The following is a 27,303-nucleotide window of genomic DNA, read 5'->3' as shown; positions in this document are numbered from 1 at the left end:
TAAAAGGAAAAAAACACAAACACATTTGATCCTAATACTTAAGATAAGACATGTCCACAAAAAGGGCATTTGCCTACTTTGGTCAGTAATATTTGTCAGAATCATTTGCAGTGTAAATCAACAACATTACTAAATTCTATTACAAGTCCTCCTGAAACTCTATTCTCATATATGTTCATGTAATCATCATATATCTAAAAAGAAAAAACACAAACACATTTGATCCTAATACTTAAGATAAGACATGTCCACAAAAAGGGCATTTGCCTTCTCTTCCTTGAGTTCAACATAGTAGTTGTCCTCTCAAACCATTACCAATTTCCTTCTAAGAAAGCCACAAACCAAATTGGAAGAAACGACTAATTGACATGAACCTTCATCCATCGAATTAAGATTCCGCATTTAATCCACGCCAGAAATGATAAATTCACTGGTTCAGTGAGGCAAGGGCTGAAGCAGGAAAAGGAATGAAGAGACTAACCTCGACTGGTGGTGTATGAGGTCGAGGAGACTAACATCGTCATCACCATTGTTTCTCCCATAATGAAGAGATTATCGTATACCAATCGCTGCTTTATTTGCCGTCATCAGGATAGCGAGCATCGCATAGATCCTCCTTGATATCTGCTATTTATTTTTCTTTTAATGTATCTGTATGTACGCACATGTTTTATAAACGCATATAGAAGGCAAATTATAACGTGAACAGTGAGTCTGAACAAAATGCTTCAAATGCGTAGTTTTACAGAACATTAACTTATCACTAGAGTCTAGACAGAGTCAAGCTGTAGGATGAATCAAGTGCAAATCTTGCTAAGCAAACATTCTTGCTCTTCGTCTACTTGAATCCCTTGTTCCTCCAACCTCTTTCTCATATCCGGACAAGCTTCCCCTGCAGATAAATACGTCTTCATAAGAAGAGTGTAAGTTTCAGAATCGAGGGGACTCCATTTCGTCAAGGTTTTGCAGAATTCTTCTGCTCCATCAACATCTTTGGCTTCCTCAAAGTGAAGAAAGAACAAACGGATCAGCTCTGAGCTCCAAATCCAGTTCTTGTCTTGATCCAAAACCGCCGCTTCAAAATGCTTCAGAGCCAAATCTGCCTGATCGTTCTTCAACAGGTGCATCATCAAAAGCTGCCTAGCCTTTGAGAATTGACCTTTACATTTTTTCATGGCGCCATTGAACACAGCCTCAGCATCTTCGTACATGTTCTGCTTTAAGTAGCTGCTAATAGCAACATTTGCCATCCGCATATCGTAAGTCCAGCAAGTTGATTCCCACTCAGTAAAGATTCTCTTGACTCCATCAACGTCATTGAGTTTACTCAGTGCTTGGAGAATTATAAGATAGCTTGTATTGTTGACATTAGGGTGTCTTTTCTTTAACAAATCCCAGACACGATAAACCTCTTTCGCATTTGAAACTCCAGCATACAAGCTAATGAGGAAATGAAATGAATCACGCAAGTGAGGATTCATCTTGCTCTCCAGAGATTTCAGGGCCTCTTCAGCTTTATCATAGAGACCAACTTTAACGTAGATTGCTGCAAGATTAGCAAACGTATCCCACGAGGAAGAAGTCTCTTCACCTTCTGCTTTCATTTCTTCAAGAACCTTCTCTACTCCATCCAAATCCTTTAAACTTCCACAGCTCTGTATCCACATGGAGTAAGTGATGTCACAAGGTGTGATGTTCCTCTGTTTCATCGCAACAACCACTTCAGGTACCTTCTCGGGTTGATCTAGCCGCAAATACATGGCCATCAAGTTATTAAACGGCAAAGAATTACTCACATGATTGAGATCAACCATATTCTCAAAATGAGCCTTTGCTTTCTCTTCCTCCCTTTCCACACAGTAGCAGTTCAATAAGGATCCGTAAGTCGACTGATTCTTGGAAGAATCGTCTAAACTGTTAAAGTAGTTTTCAGCCGCCTCTAAGCCTTTAGTCTTTGCAATGAGATCCAAACGAATTGCGTGATCGCTACTAGAAAACGCAATTTCTTTTCTTTCCATCCACTCAAAGATCTAACACATAAAAACGATATAAATCAGAGTCCTTTCTATTGGGATGTTCAAATCAATTCCAAAGAGACGACAAACCTCGAGGGCGCGTTGAGGTTGACGAAACTTGCGAAGATCCTTTGCGTAGCGAATAAGCTCATGTTTTTTGACAGGTACACCTTCCATGACGAATTGATTTAGGGTTTCCTCCATTTTGCCTCCCCTCGTGCCGAGGCTTGAGAGTTTCTTGTATATCGAAGGATGCTTTTTCGCCTTCGTCGGAACAGAAGCAGAAGCCTCGACGCTAATCTCCGCCGGAACAGCAGCGAGCGTTGCACAGAACCTCCTCGCGAAGCGTGAAACGGAATTCATAATCGGATTTTGAATTTTCTCAGTGAATTGACAAAAAATCTCACTATCAGTCGAATCCAAGATTTTGCTAGGGTTTTGGTAACATAGAAACAAAAGACTTCCTGTCGTTTTCGTACTACTACTATAAACGGCGTGTAGTTTATTGTTGTTATTTGGGCCATTCTTGAAGAAAAACTTGCAAGGTTAGATAGAAATGGCTATCTTTCTCCAACTTCCTCTTCCTCCGACGAGGACTATCGTCTTCCCCAATTCATCTTCTACACAGTTAATCCTACGAAGTCCCAATTTCACGCGGCGTGTTCGTTGCTGCTGTATCTCTGAGCCCTCAGAGGTGATTCCAATTTTGCAAATTTTCAACTCACTTGGACCAAATTTTGTAACACAGACGCACATATTATAGATGTGTGATTTTCAATTTTGATGATTCTCAGGTTAAATCAGATGAAGGAGCTTCGAAATTGGAGTACAAGCCAGGACCTTTCGACGATTTCTTCATGCAATCGTTTCGGAACAAATTGGTCCAGGTGAGTTGTAAATTGGATCTGTTTGGTTTCTTCATGAGTTTTGAGTGTTTTGACATTAGTCTAATGTTATTTCTTCATGTTCAAGTATGTGTAATAATAGGAAGTCGGGTCGGATTCAGAGAAACCCGGCTACGTTGGACTTATTGAGTTGGTGAAGCTTCTCTTGTTGAAAGGTCGAACTAGGTCGGAGACTAGTGATGCTGCGGTATATTTCTCATCCAGAAACTATTTTTATAGATAATGTGTGTAGGCTAAAGTTCTGAGTTTTTGGTGCATGTGGAAAGCTTTGATCGAATATTCGAATGCATAACTTCTGTTAAACAGGTGCGAATACTGAAATCGTTGTTTCCTCCACTCATTTTAGAGCTCTACAAGCTTCTCATTGCTCCTATAGCACAAGGGAAATTAGCTGCTTTGATGGTTGGTGAGTTCTGTTGAATCTTCAATCCTCTTTGTCAGTTCAAAATTATCAAAATATTTGGGTAACAACTACATTTTGAATCATAGATAGATTAGGAAGGCACAAAGAAGCTTGAGTTTTTTTTCCCGGATTTGGTTTCCTATTATCTTCCTGACTATAGGATGCTTTGGCTTATTTGAATCCAGCGAGCTAATCGGTTTTTCTTCTTTCTTCTGTTTGATTTCCCCATTGTCAAGCGAGAGTTACTGTACTTACCTGTCAATGGTTAATGGGACCGTCTAAAGTAAATGTCATCGATCTTCCTAATGGAGAGTCTTGGGATAGCGGGGTAATGATCATACTGAACCTTGCATCTGTTTCATATGATTCGTTTTGTCAGTTGTTTTACTATCTTTTTGATAACGAAGAGGAGTTGGGATATAAGTAGGTTTTCGTCGAGAAATGTCAGTATCTAGAAGAAAGCAAGTGTGTAGGAGTATGCATTAACACATGCAAACTACCAACTCAGGTATTCTTCTGCAATTCAACTAAACCAATTTATAACTGTACTGAGTTGGTGTCTGTTCTAAACAAGACATTAATTTGAAGACTTAAGTCATGGTAGAATGGTAAAGCTTACAAGCTTTAGGTAATGTTCTTTGATTGATCCCTGAAATTGTGGAATTTGGAATATTTTTCAGACATTCTTTAAAGACTACATGGGAGTTCCTTTGGTGATGGAACCAAACTTCAAAGATTATAGTTGCCAGGTACATCTTTTTTTGGTCTAAGCCAGGTACATCTTACTTGCCCCTTCTCTAACAATTGACATATCAACTCTTAAATTGTGAGTAATCTTATCTGCCACTGGAAAAGAATCCAGGATTTGGTTAAATATACAAGATCATGGATTTACTTCATTTACTGTCAATTGGTTTTAATCAAAATAAACATGTTGAGTTCTTCGAATGCTCTTATTTTTATTAGCATCTTCTTTGTGCAGTTATTAACCCCATGTTTGAATACTCACTGAGTTTTTCTTTTGTCTTTCCATGTTTGAATCATAACAGTTTAAATTTGGAGTAGCTCCACCTGAGGATGATGGCAATGTTAATGAACCATGTTTTGAGACATGCTCAATCGCCCGCCGCCGGAAATTAAAGTCCAGGGAGTGTACTATGGCGTAAATCGTCGGTTTTTTTATGTCCATACTTGTGCAACTTGTGTATATCAACATTCTAGATTCGATTCTAGTGATTACGAAAGAAAACATAAATTTCTTTACTTAACAGTCAGTTTTGTATAATTTTGACAAGATAATATCTCTTCTACTATGCAAAACTATTTATAAGGTATTGTTCAAGTTCGTTTAATAATGATCTTCTATGGGACTGCGAAGATCACGATGGATGATAAATCTTTAAAGTCTATGGATCACTACATTGAGAATTGAAGTAACCCAACATATTAAGTTATTATCTATATTATCTATATATACATTTTTTGAGACATTATCATGATTTTTTGAAATAAATCATGAAGTTCACACTTATTTACAGATATGCCATTGATAATAAATATTTTTTAATTTTAACTTATAAAATGAAATTTAAAACCAAAATTTTGTGCAGAACAAAATTTCTAAAATATCTCCTTAATCAATCAAGGACTAACTACAATATCTCATTAAATATTTGTTTTGTAAAATTCCTAAATATTTCCTAAAATATCTCCTTAATTCATTACAATATTTAATGCTAACAATAAGAATATATGTGCAAATCCCAAATTAATCTTTACGTCAATACATATTTGTTCATTTTATCTGCAAAAAAAAGGAAAAACAAAAAGAATTATCATATTTCATAACTTATTTCTGAATCATATGTAAACAATTCTAAAATTAAGATATTTTGAAGATAATGTATACTTGATTAGCAAGATTTTTGGTACTATATTTTTTTGCATTTTCGTTATTTGGATTTTGAAAAAAGTGCATGTTGTACTTAAGCAAAGAAGAAAAATAGTATTTGGATATCTAGCGAGATGAGTTTGGGTATTAATATATATTAAAAATTATTTTATTAATTATTAGTAAATCATCAGTTCTAGTTAACATCATCGACGTTTGAATATTAGGTATATCTAATTAAGTTTATTAAATTACGATTATGTAAAATAAATAAACAGTACTACGACATACCTCATGTTATATTCTGAATTTAACAATTTAAACAAGTAAACCTAAATTTTTAAACCGGTAAACTTATATACCGCGGTGTACCAAAAACCTAGTATGTGTATATAAGTATATATATTCAGTAACTTTGAAAAAAATTAACAGAGAAGTCCGCTTGTGAAAAATATTTAATTGACAGTGACAGTGACACCGTGACGTTTTTTTTATAATATTTTTCTGGCTACCGTTAATGTTCGTTTCCCGTTAACGGCGTATTTTAGCCTGCGTGGACATATACGCTCAATCAAGTACGCCGCACGCTTCTCTTCTTTTTGTCGAGCATTCAAAAACCGAAACGATCTACAAAAATAAAAAAAATATTCAAAAAAATAAACATATTGGAATAAAGAATTAAAACTTTGTTTTTATTAATAAGAAAAAAAATTAAAAAGAAAAGAGAGAGAGAGAGAAGGAGGAGCTTCTTCTTCTTCTTCTACAGTACTAAAAGCGGAGTGAAGACGAAGAAATCTCCGCCAACGGAAAAGTTTTCCTGGGAGCTGAAATCGATGGTGACGATGGCGGATTCTCAATCTAGGGTTTCCGGAGCTCCGTTTATTTGTGTAAATATATCTCCCTTCTCCGATCCACCGTTGAAAACCCCCTGAAGAGGTTTTTTTTTTCCGGGTTTAAGGTCTTTTGCGTTTCGGTTTCTTCATCCGTTGTGAGTTTCTGTTCTAGCGGCGAGTTTTTATTTATAGATCTGAGGGTTTTCAAGCCAACGGAAAGTGTCGGTGATGGAGATTTTCTCACTCGCGAGCTCTTCTGGTAAATTTACTCTTCGTCTACTCTCTTTTCCAAGTGTAGTGATCTCGAAGATTATGAAATAATGAAATCGAAGAGGGACAAAAGTTAGTCTATGGGACCTAGTTACTTTGTTTTCTTTATTTGTTAGGTCACTCTGATTTTTGGTTAGTGAAAAAATGGAAATCAAATCACGATATGGAATTTAGAAATGTAGGTTTGAAACTGATTATGTTTATAGTTTCTAAATATGGTACATGATCTTTAGCTCTGGACCCATACGTTAGATTATCCAGGCTAAAAAAGGCAAAGTAGGTTTGATTTTGGACCATGCCCTTGCATCTTTTCATGACTATAGGTTTGTAGTGGGGATTCATTAGGTTGCTTAAAGACAGCTCTTGTTTTACTCCCAAGTAGTTGAATTTTTTTACCCATCACATGGATTAGCTTTAGGAGATTTCTTGTTTTACCTTATATCTTACTGTTTCTAATGATATGTCTATCTCAGGTTCGCAAAGAGATATCCTAATAATGGCGTTGAAATCGGTGGTTTTTGTATATTGTGTGGTTTCTCTCGTCAGTGTTCAGTTCGCTGCTGCTCTTTATGAAGGACTGCCGGTTTCACCAACTTTATCTCCTTCAACTTCACATGCTACCCCTGATCTTCCCCTACCAGCTCAATTTCCGCGGTTTCACAGAAAGTATTTCGCACCACAACAAGCAGAAACACCTCAGTATCCTCCCCCCTATAGTCGTTTGGTCGCCTCTGTTCACCCCCCTACCAGCTCACATTTCTCCAAACCGTCCGTGAAAAAGAATGCTCAGTCTCCCAGAGCCGGCTTGGTGGATATTTCCCCGGGACAATCTAGTAATAATGCACTTCCTGATGCCTTAACTCAGCCACCTTTGTCCCCCTCCATTTCAAGTAAGACGTTATCCAGATTCATAATTAAATAAACATTAGCCCTTTAATGGATAACATACGTTCTCTTCTCTCTTTAGTCATTTTAAATTGTCGTTTGAATAGCATAGTAGTTCAAAATTCATTGTGTGTATTTGTTTATCTTCCAGATTGTTGCAAACCAGATATGGTGCTTAAACGAAGAAGTATTGGTTGCCATTGCGTGTATCCTATAAAGCTGGACATCCTTCTCTTGAATGTTTCTGAAACTCCTAGTTGGAACATGTTCATGAACGAATTTGCTACCCAGCTTGGTCTCCTACCTCACCAAATCGAGCTGATCAACTTTTATGTGCTAAGCTTATCAAGGATGAACATATCAATGGATATCACCCCTCATTCTGGAATTAGTTTTTCAGCAAGTGAGGCATCAGCAATAAACGCTTCGCTTATCAGCCACAAAATTCAGTTTAGCCCTACTTTGGTGGGAGATTACAAACTTCTAAACCTTACTTGGTTTGAGGCCCCTGCACTTTCTCAAGGTAAACTACTTTTCTCCAATTGTATCAGGGCAAGAATACAATCGGCACATCAGTTCTGCACATTTGAGTTTACATCTGTGGTCACACTCAAGTATATCATAGCCGAAAGAAAGTAGACTGATAGAGTTTACTTTGTTAACAGTAGCATCTCCCAGTTCGATGCTTTTGCGAGTATATAACCGTGTTTCCTTACATTTTCATTAATATAAGCCTTAATATGTTTGCAGCACCGTCAGTGGCTTCTTCACCTCATAAAGCACCATCACAAGGATCCTCAGCGTCTACGTCAGTAAGATCTCCAGGGAAAAAGAGGCATCCAAATCTTATTCTTATCTTTGCTATAGCCTCTGGTGTGCTTATACTTGCTATAATCTCTGTGCTTGTTATTTGCTCCTGCGCACTCCGAGAAGATAAAGCTCCTGATCCTCACAAAGAAGATGGTATGTACCTCTTCTCATAACAAGGATTAAACCTTTTATGTTAGGGTGATCTCAGTTCGAAATACATGAATCATATCAGAAGATACACAGCATGTGAACAGCACATTGGAAAGTTAGCATAGATGTGGGGGAAAATATCAACTTTTCCGTTGGGTCTAAAGTTGTGTCGTTATTTTTCAACTCTAGATCTCTCATTTTGCCTTATGTAAAGGCCAATAGACCGTAGAAAATCAAACAAAAGGATCAGGAAGCATAGGGATACATAGATGATGAATGATTCATGTCGATGTTACCAGTGTGATTTATGTTACTTTCCTAAATCCTGGCAATTTGATTCTTGTTTTTTAGTAAAAACTTAATTGCATCTTCCTTCTTTCAGTAAAACCAAGGAACATGGACGCTAGTTCAGTAGGGGGATCTCTTCCTCACCCAGCAAGTACACGGTTTCTGTCATATGAAGAACTCAAGGAAGCAACTAGCAATTTTGAATCTGCTAGCATTCTAGGGGAAGGTGGGTTTGGCAAGGTTTACAGAGGCATCTTAGCCGATGGTACTGCTGTAGCAATTAAGAAGCTAACAAGTGGAGGGCCACAGGGCGATAAAGAATTTCAGGTGGAGATTGATATGCTAAGCCGTCTTCATCATCGTAATCTGGTGAAACTTGTGGGTTACTATAGCAGTCGAGATTCTTCTCAGCACCTACTTTGTTATGAGCTTGTTCCAAATGGCAGCCTCGAGGCTTGGCTCCATGGTAATAATTATACTCTTCGTTTCTCTTGCTACTTTAAGATCTGACATTACCAAAAGAAGTTATTGTATACTCACTGCTGCAGAAATTTATCTACAAGAGTGATTTATTTAAGTTGGTTTTTATGCTTCAGGGCCTCTCGGGCTGAACTGTCCTCTTGATTGGGACACCAGAATGAAGATTGCACTTGATGCTGCAAGAGGACTTGCTTACCTGCATGAAGACTCACAACCATCGGTTATACACAGAGATTTCAAAGCCTCTAATATACTCCTTGAGAACAACTTCAACGCCAAAGTCGCAGATTTTGGCCTAGCCAAACAAGCTCCTGAAGGCAAGGGTAATCACTTGTCTACCCGTGTTATGGGCACATTTGGGTGAGTTGCTCATCCCTCTCGAAATTTTTCATAAACACCATTAAGTTCTGCCTATTGAATCTAAAATCTGTTTTCAGGTACGTAGCGCCTGAATATGCAATGACGGGACACCTAGTCGTCAAGAGTGATGTTTATAGTTACGGNAGGAAGCATAGGGATACATAGATGATGAATGATTCATGTCGATGTTACCAGTGTGATTTATGTTACTTTCCTAAATCCTGGCAATTTGATTCTTGTTTTTTAGTAAAAACTTAATTGCATCTTCCTTCTTTCAGTAAAACCAAGGAACATGGACGCTAGTTCAGTAGGGGGATCTCTTCCTCACCCAGCAAGTACACGGTTTCTGTCATATGAAGAACTCAAGGAAGCAACTAGCAATTTTGAATCTGCTAGCATTCTAGGGGAAGGTGGGTTTGGCAAGGTTTACAGAGGCATCTTAGCCGATGGTACTGCTGTAGCAATTAAGAAGCTAACAAGTGGAGGGCCACAGGGCGATAAAGAATTTCAGGTGGAGATTGATATGCTAAGCCGTCTTCATCATCGTAATCTGGTGAAACTTGTGGGTTACTATAGCAGTCGAGATTCTTCTCAGCACCTACTTTGTTATGAGCTTGTTCCAAATGGCAGCCTCGAGGCTTGGCTCCATGGTAATAATTATACTCTTCGTTTCTCTTGCTACTTTAAGATCTGACATTACCAAAAGAAGTTATTGTATACTCACTGCTGCAGAAATTTATCTACAAGAGTGATTTATTTAAGTTGGTTTTTATGCTTCAGGGCCTCTCGGGCTGAACTGTCCTCTTGATTGGGACACCAGAATGAAGATTGCACTTGATGCTGCAAGAGGACTTGCTTACCTGCATGAAGACTCACAACCATCGGTTATACACAGAGATTTCAAAGCCTCTAATATACTCCTTGAGAACAACTTCAACGCCAAAGTCGCAGATTTTGGCCTAGCCAAACAAGCTCCTGAAGGCAAGGGTAATCACTTGTCTACCCGTGTTATGGGCACATTTGGGTGAGTTGCTCATCCCTCTCGAAATTTTTCATAAACACCATTAAGTTCTGCCTATTGAATCTAAAATCTGTTTTCAGGTACGTAGCGCCTGAATATGCAATGACGGGACACCTAGTCGTCAAGAGTGATGTTTATAGTTACGGCGTGGTTCTTCTTGAGTTGTTAACTGGTAGAAAACCTGTGGATATGTCTCAACCTTCAGGCCAAGAAAACCTCGTCACTTGGGTAAAAAAAAACTCCTCCAAATCCTTTCCAGGTTTTTGTATTTTCATTGGCCAAGTCTTGAGTGTAAAAATGTGATTGTGGATGCAGACAAGGCCAATTCTAAGGGACAAAGACCGGTTAGAAGAACTAGTCGATTCAAGACTGGAAGGAAAATACCCAAAAGAAGATTTCATAAGAGTCTGCACAATCGCAGCGGCTTGTGTTGCACCTGAAGCTAGCCAGAGACCAACGATGGGTGAAGTGGTTCAGTCACTTAAAATGGTTCAACGAGTTGTTGAATATCAAGACCCGGTTTTAAACACTTCAAATAAAGCTCGCCCTAACCGGAGACAATCATCAGCTACGTTCGAGTCAGAAGTAACGTCGTCAATGTTCTCTTCTGGTCCTTATTCTGGTCTAAGCGCATTTGATCATGAAAATATTACACGAACAACTGTTTTCTCAGAAGATCTTCACGAAGGCCGATGATAGAACCTATGGTCTTCTTTTTTTTCTTTTTTTCTTTTTTTTTTTCTTTTTTTGTCTCCCACTTAAGGTGAGAAAATTTCGAGCAGAGAAGCTTTTGAGTTTGGGACATGATCATATAGCTCTTTGGATTTCGGGTTCTCCTTTCTTGGAGGATGAAATTTTGTAAATATATGTTTCTTATTTGGTTAATTAATTAAATGTTTACCACAAATCATCACATATGAATACTTTGCCGATTAAAAAAAAACTAATCTAAATTATGATCTCGAATGGGTGGAATGACAATGTAAAACTTGGAGCTGGTTGGTGTATCATTTAGTTCGTTACTGTTACAATACTCATTTCAACTTGACATTTTAAGTGATTTGTGTAAAATTTATAAATTATATGTTAATATATTATTTAATCATGAATTTTTAAAAGTCCATTAAAATCTATTTTTACTGAACTGATGATTTAAAAATGTACTTTAAAATCTACTATTATTCAAAATAGTTTGTGGATTTGGATTTTAATAAGAGGGGTATTGAACTTATGTTTTAGAAGATTTTAAAGTATTTTTAAAATCACTTGTTATTCAATTGATGATTTAACAAAAAAAATCTTATGAAATCCTATGTTATTCAACTTGATATTTATGTAAAATCATTTAAAATATTTCACAATATCTTGTTATTCAATCAACCATTTATAAAACTCACATCAAATCTAGCTTTATTCAAAATATAATAACTTTACTAGAATAATGATTTCAAATTATTTTAAGAGATTTTTTTTTACCTTTTTAGTTGAAAAATATGACTACCAAAATCAGATCCCTACCGATGGAATTTTGAAGGATTTCATAAAAAAATATGCCATGACTTAATCAATTCCGACAAACCTGAAGCTACATTCTCCACCGGTGACAGCTCCTCAATAAATTCTGACAACAGCTCTAGCCAAAAGCCCCCGCCGATCACCAGCTACCTTCTCCACCGGTGAAGTCTCTGACGCTGATTTCAACCGCAAATACCTATTTGTTGGTAATCTAACCATCCTTCTTGAGTGAGCAACTTTTATCTCAGTCTCTTTTCCGACGAACCTGAAGCTACATTCGTCTCTTCCTGTGAATCAAACCACCACCATCTCTGTTTGGTAAGCTAGCTTCTCCCTCTTAATTTGAATCTTCCGTAATTGGTATTTAGAGTTCAGAAGCTGAAGGTGAATGCCTTAAAGAAGCAACCAACATCAACAAGTCTCTTTCAACATTGGGGTAAGAAAACTATGTTAGGAATTACTTATGATAGCCATCCACGACACAAACTCCAGCTCAAGTATGTCTTTCTTGGTTTTTTGGTTGTTGTTTCTCAGCATTTTCCCTCTATTCAGCAATATGATGGGGATAAATTGATTACATTACTGCTCCATCAGTTTGCTGCTGATGAGTTGAGTTTCAGATATAGTGAGGGTTCGAAAGGTGTGCTTTTACAGAAGTGGCTTCTTTTGAGAATGAATCCATTGCGAGTTTGGAGAAGCAAGAGATTGCTTTCAAATTTGTAACCAATGTTTCTAGATAACACCTTTAGGTTAGATCCATTGCTAGAGTCAATGTCTACGTTTCTCAAGGTAATGCTTTTTTTTTGTTGTATTCGTCAGGCCGTTACAACCAAACCATCGTTTTGGTCTCAACATTTGGCATGCTCTCATAAAGGTTGTTTTCATAATTTTGTTTTACAGTCAAGAAGGCAGGGCTGGAACACACAAGACCCACTTCTGAAAACTAGGGTCAATGCCAAACGGTTTGTGTATCAAACCGCAGCTCAAATAGAAATCGGTAGCCTTATGTCCCTTGAAACAGATGGAAAAAATTACTAATCTTGGACGCTCTTACATTGCTAACTAGGTTATATCCCGCGCATGCGCGAATTCTTATATATATAAGAAATTATATTAATTAATTTAATTTTATTTAATAATCATAAAGCAAACAAATCTAAATCTAAATGTCTTTAGGAAATTTACATTTTAATCTATAACTAATTTAAATATAATCACACATACATATCTTTTAATTTCCTTTGTTTTTTTATTATTTAATTTTGATAATAATTTTCATTAGTTTTTATGAGGATTTGAGGTTAAAGAAAATGATAAAATGAAAATTAACTATAATATTCAAATACATTACAATTGTCTCTCGATCTCTCTTTCAACTTTTGTTGTAAATTACTTGGGTTTATAATGATTTATAAAAACGTGGCAAGCGTGAAATGTTTTGTTTGTTATTACCTTTGTCCTCCATACTTTAAATATGTTAAATTATATCTTATACTCCAAGTTCCCACAACTTCCTTCAGTAGTACTTGCTAAATCATCTTCCTCATGGTGATTAACTGTGTGTTGGGCGAATATACTTAGTGTTTCATATTAGTTTTTTAATTTATATTGCTAGATTTAGTTATAATTGTTTCATCTTTGTAGTAAAAGCTAGATAGAAAATAGGATATTATATTGTTTTTTGTATAGAGAAATCCTTTTAAGTACATATTTGAATTAAATAAATATAGCTTAATGATGTTTATGTAATTATATGTTTAATCAGAAACTAAATATAATGATGAGTATTCTTAAAAAATGTATTACAATTTTGTTAGAGGTAAGAGAGAGATAAGAAAATTTGATTTGATATTTCATAATTATATTACAAAATTTTCTTTCCTTAGAAGCTAGAACATTACATATTTTTAAGAATCAAATAAATATATATGAATATGTAAGAAATAATCTAACATCTAAAGTAAAGAAAGAAGTACATAAAAGTAAGAAGAAATAAAATGGAGAACAATGTAAAACATATTATTAAACTCTTATTATCTTCATTGAGTTTTAAACCAATGCAAGAACATTAAAAACAAAGAAACAAAGAAAATATTTAGGATTTGAGATATGATGGAGGAGGATGTGAGAATGATTATTTATATGATAAGAAGTGATGAAAGTTACATTTTTCAAAAATTAAATTAGATGAGTCATAATTATAATTGCTAGGGTATTTAACTGAAGTGAATGGAGAAAACAAATAGTCAATTCACAATTTATGTAATTTCAGTTATAATTTAGTACTAAAGTGTATATTTAAAGTATGAATTAATGTATATGGTTAAATATGTTGTATTTTAGGTTTAATTAAAAATAAATATTATATGTTTAAGAAAATAACTACCAAATAGACCAGTAAGGAGAGAGTAAAATTAGAAAATATTATTTAATATAAAAATATAATCTTCATTGAGTTTTCAACCAATGCAAGAACATTTAAAACAAAAACAAAAAAACAAAAAAAAAAATATTTAGGATTTGAGATATGATGGAGGAGGATGAGAATGATTATTTATAGGATAAGTGATGGAAATTACATTTCTCAAAAATTAAATTAGAGGAGTTATAATTATAATTGCTAGGATAATTAACTGAAAGTGAATTGAGAAAACAAATAGTCAATTCACAATTATGTAATTTCTGTTACAATTTAGTATTAAAGTGTATATTTAAAGTATGAATTAATGTATATAATTAAATATGTTGTATTTTAGGTTTAATTAAAAATAAATATTATATGTTTAAGAAAATAAACACCAAATGGACCATTTAGGAGAGAATAACTGAAATTAGAAAGTATTATATAATATAAAATATATAAAATAATTAGGTAAGAAAATATTAAAAAGAGATCACAAAATAAATTTAAAAGAAAATTACATGACAATATGTCACATGTCACAAAAAAAAATGAAAATAACTTTATTTTAAAATTAGATGATAATAATCAAAAATATAAGAGTGTGTTTCTCATATTTTTAAATTAGAAATATGAAACAGAAAAAAAGAAAAATGCCAACAAAATACATGACTTATTTAATGTTTGCCAGAAAAAACACGAACTTTTTTCGTTGCTAGAAAAATACTTAAACTATTTTATAGGTGATAAAAAAATACATGAACTATCACGATTTTCCAATTTCCCACGTATCATTGTTATGATTTTTAACAATGTTAACGTAATCTTTTTACAAATGAAATATTGATTTAAGATTTCTGTTGTTGGTCAACAAAATACCATGGAAATGGAGGTGAAATTAATTAGGGTTTCCAGCGGTAATTGAATAGATAAGAGGGGAGGGTGGGGAAGAGAGAGAGGCGAGAAAGAAGAGAAGACAGAACTGTGAGGTTCCGTCGGTTTTGCTTTGGAAAGTCGAGATATTTTGGTGGCCCGTTAACCATTTATAGCCTAATAATAATTAGCTTAAACATAAGAGAAACCAAAAGATTCAGAGATGCTACTTGGCAGATAGATAAAATTTGCTTAGAGGATGTAAGCCTACTTTATTATATTAGATAGATACTGCTACTGCATAGGCCTGCTTCACATCCCTGTGGCGGCAAATGAAAGGCCTGCAAAGGTTTGTTTTTGTTCATCTCTCTGCTTTCTACACACATGGTATTACGCAACTTACGTACTCAAATATTACGATTCACAAAAACAAACCTACACATGTTTACTCATTTCATTAATCATTACTCTTTTAACTCAATTTTTTGTAATGGAACAGTTGTCCATGAAGGGGTCGAGGATGAATTGAGCTTTGGAGTCACATTTTTTTTTTTGTAAAATATTCTAAAATCTCTCAAAGTTTTAATAATAAAATCTCACAGAATCATAGTTCTATGTTTTCTAAAAAAATATAAAACTCTAAAAAATAATCAAACCTATTAAAAACTCACTCAAACCTTTCAAAACTCTAAAATATTGAAATCATACCAAATCCTTTAAATTCAAGTTCAATACCCTCTCTAAGTTATAGGGATTCTTGAGGATTTGAGATGATTTGTATAGTTAAAAATATAGAAATCCAAATTTCATGGTTTTATGTGTGATTTGAAAGAATTTTACCATAAATCATATCAACTTCCCTAAAATCATTAAAATCACTTAGGGGTGGTATGAAATGATTTTTTGAAGGATTTTATGGGATTTGAGAAATTTGAAATTTTAATGTTTTTAGGGAAGTTGATATGATGTATTGTAAAATTCTTTCAAATACCACATAAATTTGGATTTATGTATTTTTAACTAAATAAATCCTCTCAAATTTTCTAAAATCCATAAAAACCATTAGGGTGTATTCAATCTAATATTTCAAGTGATTTGAATTTTCATGAGATTTTAAATGATTTTGATGATTTTAGGGAAGTTGATATGATTTATTGTAAAATTCTTTTAAATCCAACCTAAAACCATGAGATTTGGATTTCAATATTTTTAACTAAACAAATCTTCTCAAATCCTCCATAATCCCTAAAAGTAATTAAAATTTAAATCCACAAACTGTTTTGAATACCAGTAGATTTTGAAGTAATTGTTTACCCCCACTAAATCCACAAACTGTTTTGAATACCAGTAGATTTTAAAGTAATTGTTTAAATCTATCATATATGAAATTTTGTATATATATGTTTCTTATTTAATTAATTAATTAAGTGTTTACCACAATCGTCAGATATGAATACCTCTTTCAAAAAAAAAAAAAAACTATCTAAATTATGATCTCGAATGTAAAACTTTGAGCTGGTTGATGTATCTCATTAGTTCGTTACCCTTATTATATAAATCATATGTAGAGAAGGTATATTAGACAAGAAGATCTATTATATATATATATTTTATTTTATGCATAAAATTAGAAACGTTTACTTTTTTTTTGGTGTCAGAGAAAAACGCTCAGAAACGCTCGTTTTCTGGGATTAAGCACGCGGAATGACATAGAAGGATCCAAGGGCTGCAACTTTCTCGTGCCAAACCCCTCAAGTATCTCACCTCCTTTTCGCGGATGATACTACTAAGCTAGATGTTACCCTTTAAGATACAAACATTATCACGAATATAGATTAATTGTCCCTTAAGCAAAGTTTCTAAAATCATCAGTCAAGATATAACTATTTTTTTTTTTTGGTTTTAAAAGGAAATATAATAATTAATATGCACACGTATAAGCACTATTCATAAACACGCGTGGCTTCCCTTGTATTGTAATTGTAACCCCCTTCCCAGTTCCACACTCCGTTCGTTCGTTCGTTCGTCCTTCTTAAGAGAGAGAGAGAGAGAGAGGGAGAGATTAGCGGAAAGCTCGAGGACGCATCAATGGTGAAGGAAGATAGCGACTCCTCCGAACGAATCGTAGTCAGATTTACCTTTTGAATCTCCTTTTTTTTTCCCATACTTACTTTGTTTGGAATTATATCTGATTTAGCTCGTATTCGCATGATCACTCACTCGCGTTTTTTTTTTCTTCATCTGATTGAATTGTTCGTGTGTATATCCGCTTGATTTTGTCAAATTATGATCGCTTCTCTCCACTTTTGTTTACTGTTTGAGTTGATGATGGACCTAATCTAGTGTTTGTTTTTCTTCCCTTGTTGATTTCGTTTTGAATGTTTAAACTTTTTTTGGGCTTCTAAATAGAAGTCACATGTAGATGACGATGACGATGATGATGATGGTGTTAGTCTCGAGGGTTTGGAGAACAGATTGAGTGAGCTTAAAAGGAAAATTCAAGGAGAGAGAGCTAGGTCTATTAAAGTAAGTGACCTTTCTATATACATGATGTTCTTTCTGATTTTTTTTTTTTTTTCCAATTTATGAATTCATTTATTGTTTTGATTATACTCATGGAAATGTAGGAGAAATTTGAGGCTAATAGAAAGAAAGTGGATGTCAATGTCACTCCTCTTTCGTCCGCTGCGTTGAACCGGGCTACCTCAGCAGGGGACAATGGAGATATCAATTTGTTTTCTTCCAGGATGGAGATTCCACTCTGCAAGTTGAATGGTTTTTCTCATGGGGTGGGAGATAGAGACTATGTTCCTACTAAGGATATTATCTCTGCAAGTGTTAAGCTTCCGATTGCTGAGAGGATACCCCCATACACTACCTGGATTTTTTTGGACAGGCATGCACTTTTCTTTCCCATTCTCGTCTATAGCTATCATCACATTGTTTTGAATGCAATTGTGGTTGTTTGTTTGTTTTTCTGAGTATAGTAGTTTCACAATGATCTCCTCATTGGATTGACAAATTCAGCAGAACAATAAACTAGGTCTTTAAATTCAGTTTCCGTATTATGTGATTCTTCTTTTTTCTCTCTGAAAAATGTAACATAAGAATGCAGAAATCAAAGAATGGCTGAAGATCAGTCTGTGGTTGGTCGACGACAAATCTACTATGAGCACCATGGTGGTGAGACACTAATATGCAGCGATAGTGAGGAAGAACCAGAACCTGAGGAGGAAAAACGCGAATATTCCGAGGGTGAAGACTCCGTTATATGGTTAGTTTTGCAGAGAATGGGAATCATGGACTGTCACATTCTTTACTGGGGAAAAATTGTGATACTAGTATACTTATCTTAATATTTGAGCAAAGAAGTACTTGGGTGGAATTTATTAATCAATGAATCGCATTTGTTCATGCTAAAGAAAGATGAAATCTGTCGTAGTTATATCAAATTTCATTCTTTAAAGAATTTTCTTTAGCAGTATGTTTGAAATTTATCTCACTATATATAAATTTCTTAATACCTTGAGTTGAATTGGCAGGTCGATTGGGCAGGAGTATGGCATGGGTGAGAAAGTGCAGGATGCTCTTTGTCAGTTCCTCAGCGTAGATGCTTCAGACATTCTGGTGTAGTTTTAGTCATCTTGTTCTTGTGGTTTAATTGATGTTCTTTTTCTGGTCTTTTTATTCTTCTTCACTAATGGTGTTTGACTTTCTTGTCTGCTGCAGGAAAGATACGATGAGCTCAAGTTGAAGAATGTGGAGAATGTTAAGGGCTTTTCTAATTCCGGATTCAAGCTGGGAATATCTCTAGAAAAGGGCCTTGGTGCTGCTCTAGATTCTTTTGATAATCTTTTCTGCCGCCGTTGCCTGGTACTTGGAATTTTTCTTTTGTGACAGAGATCATGTGTTACGAAGTATTTGTTGTTAATCATGTTTATCATTCTTTTGTTATTCTAACAGGTGTTTGACTGTCGTCTGCATGGATGTTCTCAGCCTTTGATTAGTGCTGTAAGCTTGAATCAGTCTTTATTTTGATTAGTATTGCTAATGTTTCAACATAACAGAGGACTATGGTTGACAGAGTGAAAAACAGCCTTATTGGTCTGATTATGAAGGTGATAGGATCCCCTGCAGCAAAAATTGTTACATCCAGGTATATCTCTCTATGTCTCTTTAAATACTCACAGAGACGAGTATATTCGTAGTTAAGGAAAAACAGTTTTCATTTTAGTGTGTTTTCTCAATAAACTTTATTTGAGCAGTGAGATCAGAATTGATGTGATTAGTATTCTGTACTAGGTTTGAGGTTTAGTATGTAAATGTTTGCTAGAGGAGTAATCTTTCATCATAGTTGTACGAGTGCATAGTCTTATTAATGTATGAGTTTCTGTTTGTTCAGGCGCTTGGATAATCATCATTTTTATGTTAATGGTTTTATCTGCAGGCGGTCAGAGAAGTACCAGGAGCAAGCAGTAATTTTGTATCTAACACCGAAGAGAAAGCTTCAGAAAAGGAAGGCAGCAAGGCTGTCTCTTCTGATGACCTTCATGATGCTACTGGTGGTGTCAATCTGCAAGTTGAAAAGAGAGATATTGATACCATGAATTTAGATTCATCCTCTGGTGTAGCCCATGGCCATGGAATTAGGGGAAAGCGTGAGGTCCCGAATCTCGAAGACTCCAATGATCTGTATAGTTCATCAAACAAGAAACAGAAGACCGCAGCCTCGGATACAAATATATCATTTGTCAATCCTTTCCCTAGCTTAGATCAGGCATTCGATAGCACAAAGAGTGATCAAGGTGGAACACTTGATACCAATAAAGTAGATAGAGACTCGGGAACTGATGCAAAAGTAGCTGAGCCTATACCAGACAATTTGGTCCATGATGGTGGTTCCTCGGTTTGTCAGCCAGACCATGTTAGTGGAAATGGAGCAATAACCATTGGAGAAAAGTCTGAGACAAGTCAACCATCTACAGAGTGGAAGCCTATTGAGAAGGATCTTTACTTGAAGGGAGTCGAAATCTTTGGGAGAAACAGGTAAACTGGATCTTGGTAAAATATTATCTTCAAACACTAAACATGTATTAACATCTAGTATGGTTGTTCATGCTGTTACAGCTGTCTTATTGCAAGAAACCTGCTTTCTGGCTTGAAGACATGCCTAGATGTGTCCAGTTACATGCGAGAAAACGAAGTTTCATGTTTTCGAAGATCTGGCACCCCAAATTTGCTGTTGGATGATGGCAGGACTGACCCAGGGAATGATGTAAGCTCTTGATTTTCCTAGGTTCTTTTTTCTTTTCAGTTTTTCTATAGTCTCTGCCACTTTGCGTATTGGTGTATAGAAAGTTAGATTGCCAGACTGATAGGGTTAGAGATATAAACCGGCAGAATAAGTTCTGATCTGGAAAAGCCAATCTTTATACTTAATTTCCCTGAAACTGCATTGGGCAAGAGAAAAGGATAGTTGCCTACTCGTTGGCTTAAACAAGTGATTATCTTATTTGAGTTTTTTTTCGATACACTCATGCCATGTCTGTCTGAATCATCTTTTAGTTTATACTACTCTCTTATACTTTACTTGACAGGATGATGAGGTGCCTCCAAGGACAAGATTGTTCCGTAGAAAAGGCAAAACCCGAAAGCTGAAATACTCTACAAAGTCTGCTGGTCATCCATCTGTCTGGAAAAGAATAGCCGGTGGCAAAAACCAGTCCTGTAAACAATACACGCCGTGTGGATGCGTGTCAATGTGTGGAAAGGATTGCCCTTGTCTAACTAATGAAACTTGCTGCGAGAAATATTGCGGGTATGTAAACAAATCCAAGTCAAATGAAGTAATAGAGGATCTTCTTATACTAATCCCTTGATTTTAATTCAGGTGCTCAAAAAGCTGCAAGAATCGTTTCCGAGGATGTCATTGTGCCAAGAGTCAATGCAGAAGCAGGCAGTGTCCCTGCTTTGCTGCTGGCAGAGAATGCGATCCAGATGTTTGCAGAAATTGCTGGGTTAGGTAATCAGTTTAAATCCAGATCTCTTGATGTGAAATATAAATCGAATATCTACTATTTGATGAGTAATTTAAAAAGACTTTCTTATTTACTCTCAGTTGTGGAGATGGTTCTCTTGGTGAGGCACCAAGACGCGGAGAAGGGCAATGCGGAAACATGAGACTTCTTCTGAGGCAACAACAGAGGGTATAACGTCGTCATTAAATCATGGTACACAAAAAATGCATTCATTGTTAATAAATCTAATTTCTTTTGTACTATATTTACCAGATCCTATTGGGAAAGTCTGATGTTGCTGGATGGGGTGCTTTTCTAAAGGTAAATCATGTTAATCTCTTTTTCAGTAACTATTGTTTCATACATCTTCTCTTTATCTATAAGTAATCTAATCCTCATCTGATCATCAGAACTCGGTCAGCAAAAATGAATATCTCGGAGAATACACTGGCGAATTGATATCACACCGTGAGGCAGATAAGCGTGGGAAAATATATGACCGGGCAAATTCGTCCTTCCTCTTTGACTTGAATGATCAGGTGACTAAATCTCTTACCTTCTATCTGATATATTCCTCTTGGACTTCGTATGTATAAGTTTGTTTTCTATATCTGCAGTATGTCCTGGATGCTCAGCGCAAAGGAGACAAGTTGAAATTTGCCAATCACTCAGCAAAACCCAATTGCTACGCTAAGGTACCAAAAGCTCCTTGCTCATATCAGTTTTGGTATGAAAAACCACATGATCTTTTAGTAATTATACCTTCTCTTTTGATTCTAGTCACTTAAATTATTCAGAAGTTCCAGTTAGAATATTTACTAGGCGTAGGAAAAGACTAGTATCAATAATAAAGGGCCTAAAAATTAGAGGCGAGAGTAGCATTGTATACAAAGCTAAGCACGAATAGCACTAAAGAAAACAAATGATCAAAATCTAGCTTTGTAAATTATGGTCAAACGACAGTTGTGTCTACAATATTTGTAAATATATCATTCTTGATGTGGAAAGAGTTTTATTATGTATACAAGAAAAACTTAAGGGGTCTTTCTTTGTGTTGTAGGTAATGTTTGTGGCAGGAGATCACAGGGTGGGAATTTTTGCAAACGAACGGATAGAAGCAAGTGAGGAGCTTTTCTATGACTACAGATATGGACCAGACCAAGCACCAGCTTGGGCTCGCAAACCTGAAGGATCCAAGAAAGATGATTCAGCCATTACTCATCGAAGAGCCAGAAAGCACCAGTCTCATTGATGAATGCTGACTATGTAAAATAAGAGCCTCGTTTAAACTAAAAAGTATAGATCATGAGAGATGATATTGAAGCTGGAACTTTGACTTATATTTTAATTAGTGTTGAGATTTTTAATTTATCTTGATATAGGGGATAAAACAATTTATGTATGTATTATTATTTGGGTCAATAAGTAAAATTTTATTTGGTGGACAGGCCAATCAAAAACAATAGTGTTGTCTTTGGTTAATCAGAGCCCATTAATGATAATTATTTTTTTAGTTACTAATCACTGAACAGGAAATGTTTGAGTTGGAGTTTTTTTGCTTCTACACTCGGAGATGGAAGCTCTAATCTGGACTATGTCAGGATAGATTGTCAGGATAGATTGTCAAAATTTCTAAACAAATCACTCTGAATTCAAGTTTCCTAACGAGTGGTTTGGTTGTCTCTAATCTTTTAACCGGACTGTGGTATCTACAGACCGGAGCTTCTTCAAAGCACTCATATCAATTATGGAAATGTATCTTTCGATCTCTAATTATTTCCTTAACATCCCATTCTATATTTCTATATGTGGATGGTTTAATTACTTAAACGAATAAAACTGACTCAAGTTAAAGACTTAAATCGAACACACCAGAGTAAGTAAACCAGTAATCTTATTAAGTAATCCGGACCGCTAAACCGGTTTCCGGTTTTATTAGTTCCGAGGGGCGGATTTTAAAAACACACCTTGGACCAACGTAGGCATAGTTCGAGTCGGATACGGCTCCGTTCCAAGTTTCTCACATCGCATCGCTGGTGAGGTGACCACCTACACTTGATTTAGTCGGATCAACCATCTTCTTGCATTTTCAATTTTGCTTCCGGTAACAGGAATTTTCGTCGTCTTCGAAAAGAAGCAGGAAGGAAGGAACCAATGGCTACGGAGGCAGCTCCGATGGACGAAAAGGCGAAGAGAATGAGAGATCTATTGTCGAGCTTTTACGCTCCGGATCCTTCAATCTCGACGAGTGGTTCATCGATCAGCGCCTCTTTCGATAACATCAACAGCACTTCATTCGATGCTGATCAGTACATGGATCTCATGGTTGGTCTTCGTTTTTTTTCCCCCCTTTTTATTAGATTATTCGTGAATCCACCACACAAGCGTCAATAGCTTGTAAATTGTTATCCAATTATTGAGTATTTCGATTCACTTAAGTTAGATACGGTTCCTTGATCTTGTTGTGTGAGGAGTTAGTTCCAAAGTTAGGTTCAGATCCTACTAGTATCTTCTGGAGCCTGAAAATAGTTGGTAGCTTTGAATTGTGCCCTTAACAGTGCAAGCTGTATGTAGAGGACTCTTGAATTTTGATTGGGTGTGCAGATATGGATCAATGTGGTGGTTGGTCATGAATTTCTCCTGGCTGGTTTTGTTTATTTATATGCTAGAATCGTATGAGAATTCTGCCAAATTTAGTTTTACTTAGATCTATGAGGTTTATAGTTCCTCACTCAGTTGGATTTATGAGGTTTCTGTTAAGCATGGCGACAGTGAGTGATTGAGAAATATGCCACGATTTGGGGTTTTATTGGCTTTTGCAGATTAAAAAGTCGAATCTGGAGGTGCTTCTGCAAAGACATGTTCAAATGGCTGCGGAGATTAAAAATCTTGACACAGACTTGCAAATGCTAGTCTATGAAAATTACAACAAGTTTATCAGTGCTACAGATACCATCAAAAGGTACTTGTAATGGGTCGTGGATCGTTTCAGGTGTTAAGTGTGTGATTCTCTTAAGCATTTCAACACTTTTTTTTGGATGATTTGATCACACCGCTCATGAGTATGTAAATCCTAAATTCAAAAAAGTTGCTTCTTTACCTGGTAGGATGAAGAGTAATATTTTTGGGATGGAAGGCAACATGGACCAGCTTCTTCAGAAGGTGTTTTGAATATTTAGAATAACATTTAGTTTTAGCTTTTAAATATTGTATGAACTTCTAAATAGTGACTCCTGCAGATAATGTCAGTGCAATCAAGGAGTGATGGGGTCAATACTTCTCTTTTCGAAAAAAGAGAACATATAGAGAAACTGCACCGGACACGTAATCTTCTTCGTAAAGTTCAGGTATGTAGAATCCTTGCTGCTGGCTCATTTTATATACTGTGTTATGTTAGTTGACATGTTGTCACCTAATTATTAAACCAGTGGTATGCTGCTTGCTATTGTGAATTTACTCAAAACTTATTTTTGTAAAAGAGCAGTTCATCTATGATTTACCTGCAAGACTGCAAAAATGTATCAAGTCAGAAACCTATGGCGATGCTGTCAGGTTCTATATTGGTGCAATGCCAATTCTCAAGGTTTATATCTGTCCTAATATTAATTTCCCTTATAGTTCCCTTTCAGTGTTATTGGGGCAATTTTTTCCAGAGTATATATATATAGTTATATACTTATCTTTAGCGATAGTAATTTCTCTTTAATAACAATAATTTCTCCTTCTGTTCAGGTATATGGTGATACATCATTCCAAGACTGCAGACGAGCTTCGGAAGAAGCTATAGAAATCATCATAAAGAACTTGCAGGTGTAGCTTTTGGTCCTAGTAGCAGCCTACACTAATACCTTTTTGTTTATCAACCATATAAACAAATAACTGGTCTTTATGAATATGTATTTGTATTTCTTTGAAATTCTTGATGTGAGAAACTTAATTTTTCTTGTTTGACAGACAAAGCTATTTTCAGATTCAGAATCCATACAGGCGAGAGCTGAAGCTGCAGTGCTTCTTAAGCAGCTGGATGTCCCCGTTAGTACTTTCTCTTAGCTCAATTATTTGTGATGTTTAATTTGTTAATCATCTGTAATCTGGGTGAAGGTTGGAGCTATTTAGTCGTTCCTAATGTTTGTATTCTTTTATATATATAAGTGGAGTGTTTTCTTTATTTCTTACACGGATCACTGGTTGTTGTGACATAACTTTGGATATCCTGCAGGTTGATAGCTTAAAGGACAAACTGTTGGAAAAGCTGGAACAATCTCTTGATGGTCTTCAAATTAAGCCTGAGGAAGCAAGTTTACTTGCGGAGCACAATGATTCATCTAATGATGCGGAAAGCAATGAGCAACTTCCTGCTAAAATTCATGAGGTAAACATGGACTATGTCGCTTCCTTTTGTTTTGTGCTTCTGATGATTGCTAGTTGAAACACAGTAAACCTGAATGTATTACTAAGCACTTTGAATATCAGTAGCTGCATTTCAGTGAATGTTCTCAATAGCTATCATATTAAGAATTCTTTTCTTTTACTTCCTTTTTTCTATCGGACTTTTTTGTGCACTTTCGATATTCAAATGTTTGCCCACTTTTTCTCATAGGATGCTGTGCGTGGATTTTCTGAGGCTATGCGTGCTTATCGTGAAATATTCCCCGACTCAGAAGAAAGACTTTTTAAACTCGCGAGAGCCTTAACTGCAATGTAATGCACTTTTCATTAATCCATAAACAGAGACTCTTATTGTGTCTAACCTGCGTTATTTCTGACACATATGTAGGCACTTTGAGAACATGGAGCTATATATAAGAAAGCGGGTTTCTGCAGCAGATTTTCTTCGAATTTTTCGTGAGTACAGTGGTTTTCCTTGTACCATTGTCTCCTATTTATGTTGCTTTCCATTCCCTTTGAAAGTTTTGATTAAATCAGTCTAATAACTGTATACCTCATCTGAATTATGTTGGACATAGGAATCATATGGGAAGATGTGGTACTTATGGACGAGGTTCTACCTGAGGCTGAACTCTCTGATTTATCTGCAGAGGTTGACCTCAATTAATTTATTGGCTCTAGGTTTTGCTATGATGTGTAGAACTGTATATGATTACTAGTGCTCGTCATTTCAGGCTGCCCAGGTCACTGTTAAGAAATTCGTTGCAAGGACGTTTTCTCATCTTCAACAGGATATATCAGGTTTGCTGTTTCCTAATTTCTATTGATGCGCAATTTCTTAGTATGGGAAAAGGGAGAGGATGAGTGTAGGTTGAATAATTCATAATAAGTTCTGTGACATGGCCTTTAAGTAATCTGAAGAGTAGATTAATGTCTATACATGGCAGATACCATCTTGAAATTCGATATCAACCAAAGGGAAGCAGTAGAGGAGGAAGTCTTGAAGGTTGTCCTAGAAGCTAGTAAAAAGGCAGGGATACAAGGCACCACGGATATATTCCAGGTATATTTCCTTCTTCTATCATTTATTATGATGTTTCAATTTGGTCGTCATTTCCTCTGTACAAATTCCATGCCCAAACGCTTATATTTGTTTTAATCATTTCAGGACTTCCGTCAGCTTCTTGATGAAAACATTGGAATATTTGTCAAGATGAAGGACTTAATCATTGGCTGGATTCAGAATGGATTTCAAGACTTCTTCAGGTCACTTGAAGCTCAATTTCTAGTACTTTCTGGAAAAACTAGCTCATCAAAGGATATTGAAGGAGGTTTGGTAGAGGGAAAATCGAGTGACAAAATCCATGCTGGTCTCATCCTTGTATTGGCGCAGCTCTCTGTCTTCGTCGAACAAAAGGTCATCCCGAGAGTTTCTGAGGTAACAAGTCGTACAACTGGTTTGATAATTAAAGTTTGAACCACATTGGTAGCGGAATTGAGAAACTTTATATGCTAATTCAGGAAATAGCTGCTTCCTTCTCTGGTGGAAATTCCCAAGCCTTTGAGAATGGACCTGCTTTTATTCCTGGAGAACTATGCCGGGTCTTCCATGCAGCCAGCGAGAAGCTTCTCCAGCATGTATGAATTAAACTCCAAAACTTGTGGTCGTCACAGAAACTTAACTTCAACTAACTAAAATCATTTCATATTTCAGTACATAGACACAAGAACACAGAAGATATCAGTTTTATTGAGGAAAAGGTTCAAGACACCAAACTGGGTTAAGGTATCGCGGTT

The 27,303-nt window shown here is 35.8% G+C and overlaps 5 protein-coding genes across 12 annotated transcripts in view; 4 read left to right on the top strand and 1 right to left on the bottom strand.

Moving 5' to 3' along the window:
* On the bottom strand, positions 325–2,463 carry LOC104707905 (pentatricopeptide repeat-containing protein At4g01990, mitochondrial). Its single transcript, XM_010424359.2, has 2 exons — positions 2,106–2,463; positions 325–2,030 (listed from the first exon to the last, which is right to left on the bottom strand). Exons 1-2 carry the CDS (start codon positions 2,376–2,378, stop codon positions 798–800), a joined length of 1,506 nt encoding a protein of 501 aa, XP_010422661.1. The 5' UTR covers positions 2,379–2,463; the 3' UTR covers positions 325–797.
* LOC104707904 (beta-carotene isomerase D27, chloroplastic-like) lies at positions 2,532–4,633 on the top strand. Of its 2 annotated transcripts, none has more exons than XM_010424356.2 (8): positions 2,532–2,709; positions 2,810–2,902; positions 3,003–3,107; positions 3,227–3,326; positions 3,560–3,651; positions 3,751–3,831; positions 4,004–4,072; positions 4,373–4,633. In XM_010424356.2, the coding sequence occupies exons 1-8, from the start codon at positions 2,572–2,574 to the stop codon at positions 4,487–4,489; spliced, it is 795 nt and encodes a 264-aa protein (XP_010422658.1). In that variant the 5' UTR covers positions 2,532–2,571; the 3' UTR covers positions 4,490–4,633. The 2 variants fall into 2 exon arrangements, with proteins under 2 accessions (XP_010422658.1, XP_010422660.1); XM_010424358.2 differs by having other exon boundaries at positions 4,004–4,098; positions 4,373–4,456.
* LOC104707903 (proline-rich receptor-like protein kinase PERK15) lies at positions 5,917–11,205 on the top strand. The gene is made up of 8 exons (XM_010424355.2): positions 5,917–6,306; positions 6,791–7,207; positions 7,354–7,725; positions 7,953–8,165; positions 8,545–8,916; positions 9,047–9,290; positions 10,392–10,539; positions 10,627–11,205. Exons 1-8 carry the CDS (start codon positions 6,276–6,278, stop codon positions 11,005–11,007), a joined length of 2,178 nt encoding a protein of 725 aa, XP_010422657.1. The 5' UTR covers positions 5,917–6,275; the 3' UTR covers positions 11,008–11,205.
* Positions 17,081–22,519, top strand: LOC104707901 (histone-lysine N-methyltransferase EZA1). Of its 3 annotated transcripts, none has more exons than XM_010424354.2 (17): positions 17,081–17,224; positions 17,510–17,626; positions 17,728–17,996; positions 18,216–18,374; positions 18,643–18,727; positions 18,830–18,973; positions 19,064–19,111; positions 19,185–19,256; positions 19,548–20,146; positions 20,228–20,375; positions 20,698–20,918; positions 20,991–21,122; positions 21,219–21,306; positions 21,391–21,438; positions 21,528–21,656; positions 21,735–21,812; positions 22,178–22,519. In XM_010424354.2, the coding sequence occupies exons 1-17, from the start codon at positions 17,189–17,191 to the stop codon at positions 22,367–22,369; spliced, it is 2,565 nt and encodes an 854-aa protein (XP_010422656.1). In that variant the 5' UTR covers positions 17,081–17,188; the 3' UTR covers positions 22,370–22,519. The 3 variants fall into 3 exon arrangements, with proteins under 3 accessions (XP_010422656.1, XP_019084204.1, XP_010422654.1); XM_019228659.1 differs by having other exon boundaries at positions 17,081–17,227; positions 17,513–17,626; XM_010424352.2 differs by having other exon boundaries at positions 17,081–17,227.
* The window catches only part of LOC104707899 (vacuolar protein sorting-associated protein 51 homolog), a 6,169-nt gene continuing 1,954 nt past the window's right edge, over positions 23,089–27,303 (top strand). The window contains exons 1-17 of one of the 5 annotated variants that reach the window (XM_010424347.1): positions 23,089–23,153; positions 23,229–23,442; positions 23,940–24,079; positions 24,225–24,279; positions 24,357–24,464; positions 24,602–24,700; positions 24,850–24,927; positions 25,072–25,149; positions 25,337–25,489; positions 25,718–25,818; positions 25,895–25,962; positions 26,085–26,158; positions 26,241–26,307; positions 26,454–26,569; positions 26,675–26,944; positions 27,028–27,144; positions 27,221–27,292. In XM_010424347.1, coding sequence (XP_010422649.1) covers positions 23,272–23,442; positions 23,940–24,079; positions 24,225–24,279; positions 24,357–24,464; positions 24,602–24,700; positions 24,850–24,927; positions 25,072–25,149; positions 25,337–25,489; positions 25,718–25,818; positions 25,895–25,962; positions 26,085–26,158; positions 26,241–26,307; positions 26,454–26,569; positions 26,675–26,944; positions 27,028–27,144; positions 27,221–27,292 — 1,767 coding nt within the window. In that variant the 5' untranslated portion in view covers positions 23,089–23,153; positions 23,229–23,271. Of the gene's footprint in view, positions 23,159–23,228; positions 23,443–23,939; positions 24,080–24,224; positions 24,280–24,356; positions 24,465–24,601; positions 24,701–24,849; positions 24,928–25,071; positions 25,150–25,336; positions 25,490–25,717; positions 25,819–25,894; positions 25,963–26,084; positions 26,159–26,240; positions 26,308–26,453; positions 26,570–26,674; positions 26,945–27,027; positions 27,145–27,220; positions 27,293–27,303 lie in introns of all 5 variants that reach the window. The other 4 variants (XM_010424348.2, XM_010424350.2, XM_010424349.2 and 1 more) reach the window with 4 other exon arrangements.

Source organism: Camelina sativa, chromosome 8 (assembly GCF_000633955.1).
Source record: "Camelina sativa cultivar DH55 chromosome 8, Cs, whole genome shotgun sequence".
Taxonomy (NCBI): domain Eukaryota; kingdom Viridiplantae; phylum Streptophyta; class Magnoliopsida; order Brassicales; family Brassicaceae; genus Camelina; species Camelina sativa.
Note: the sequence above shows the minus strand (reverse complement) of the source record. Positions and strands in the feature narration are given on the sequence as shown.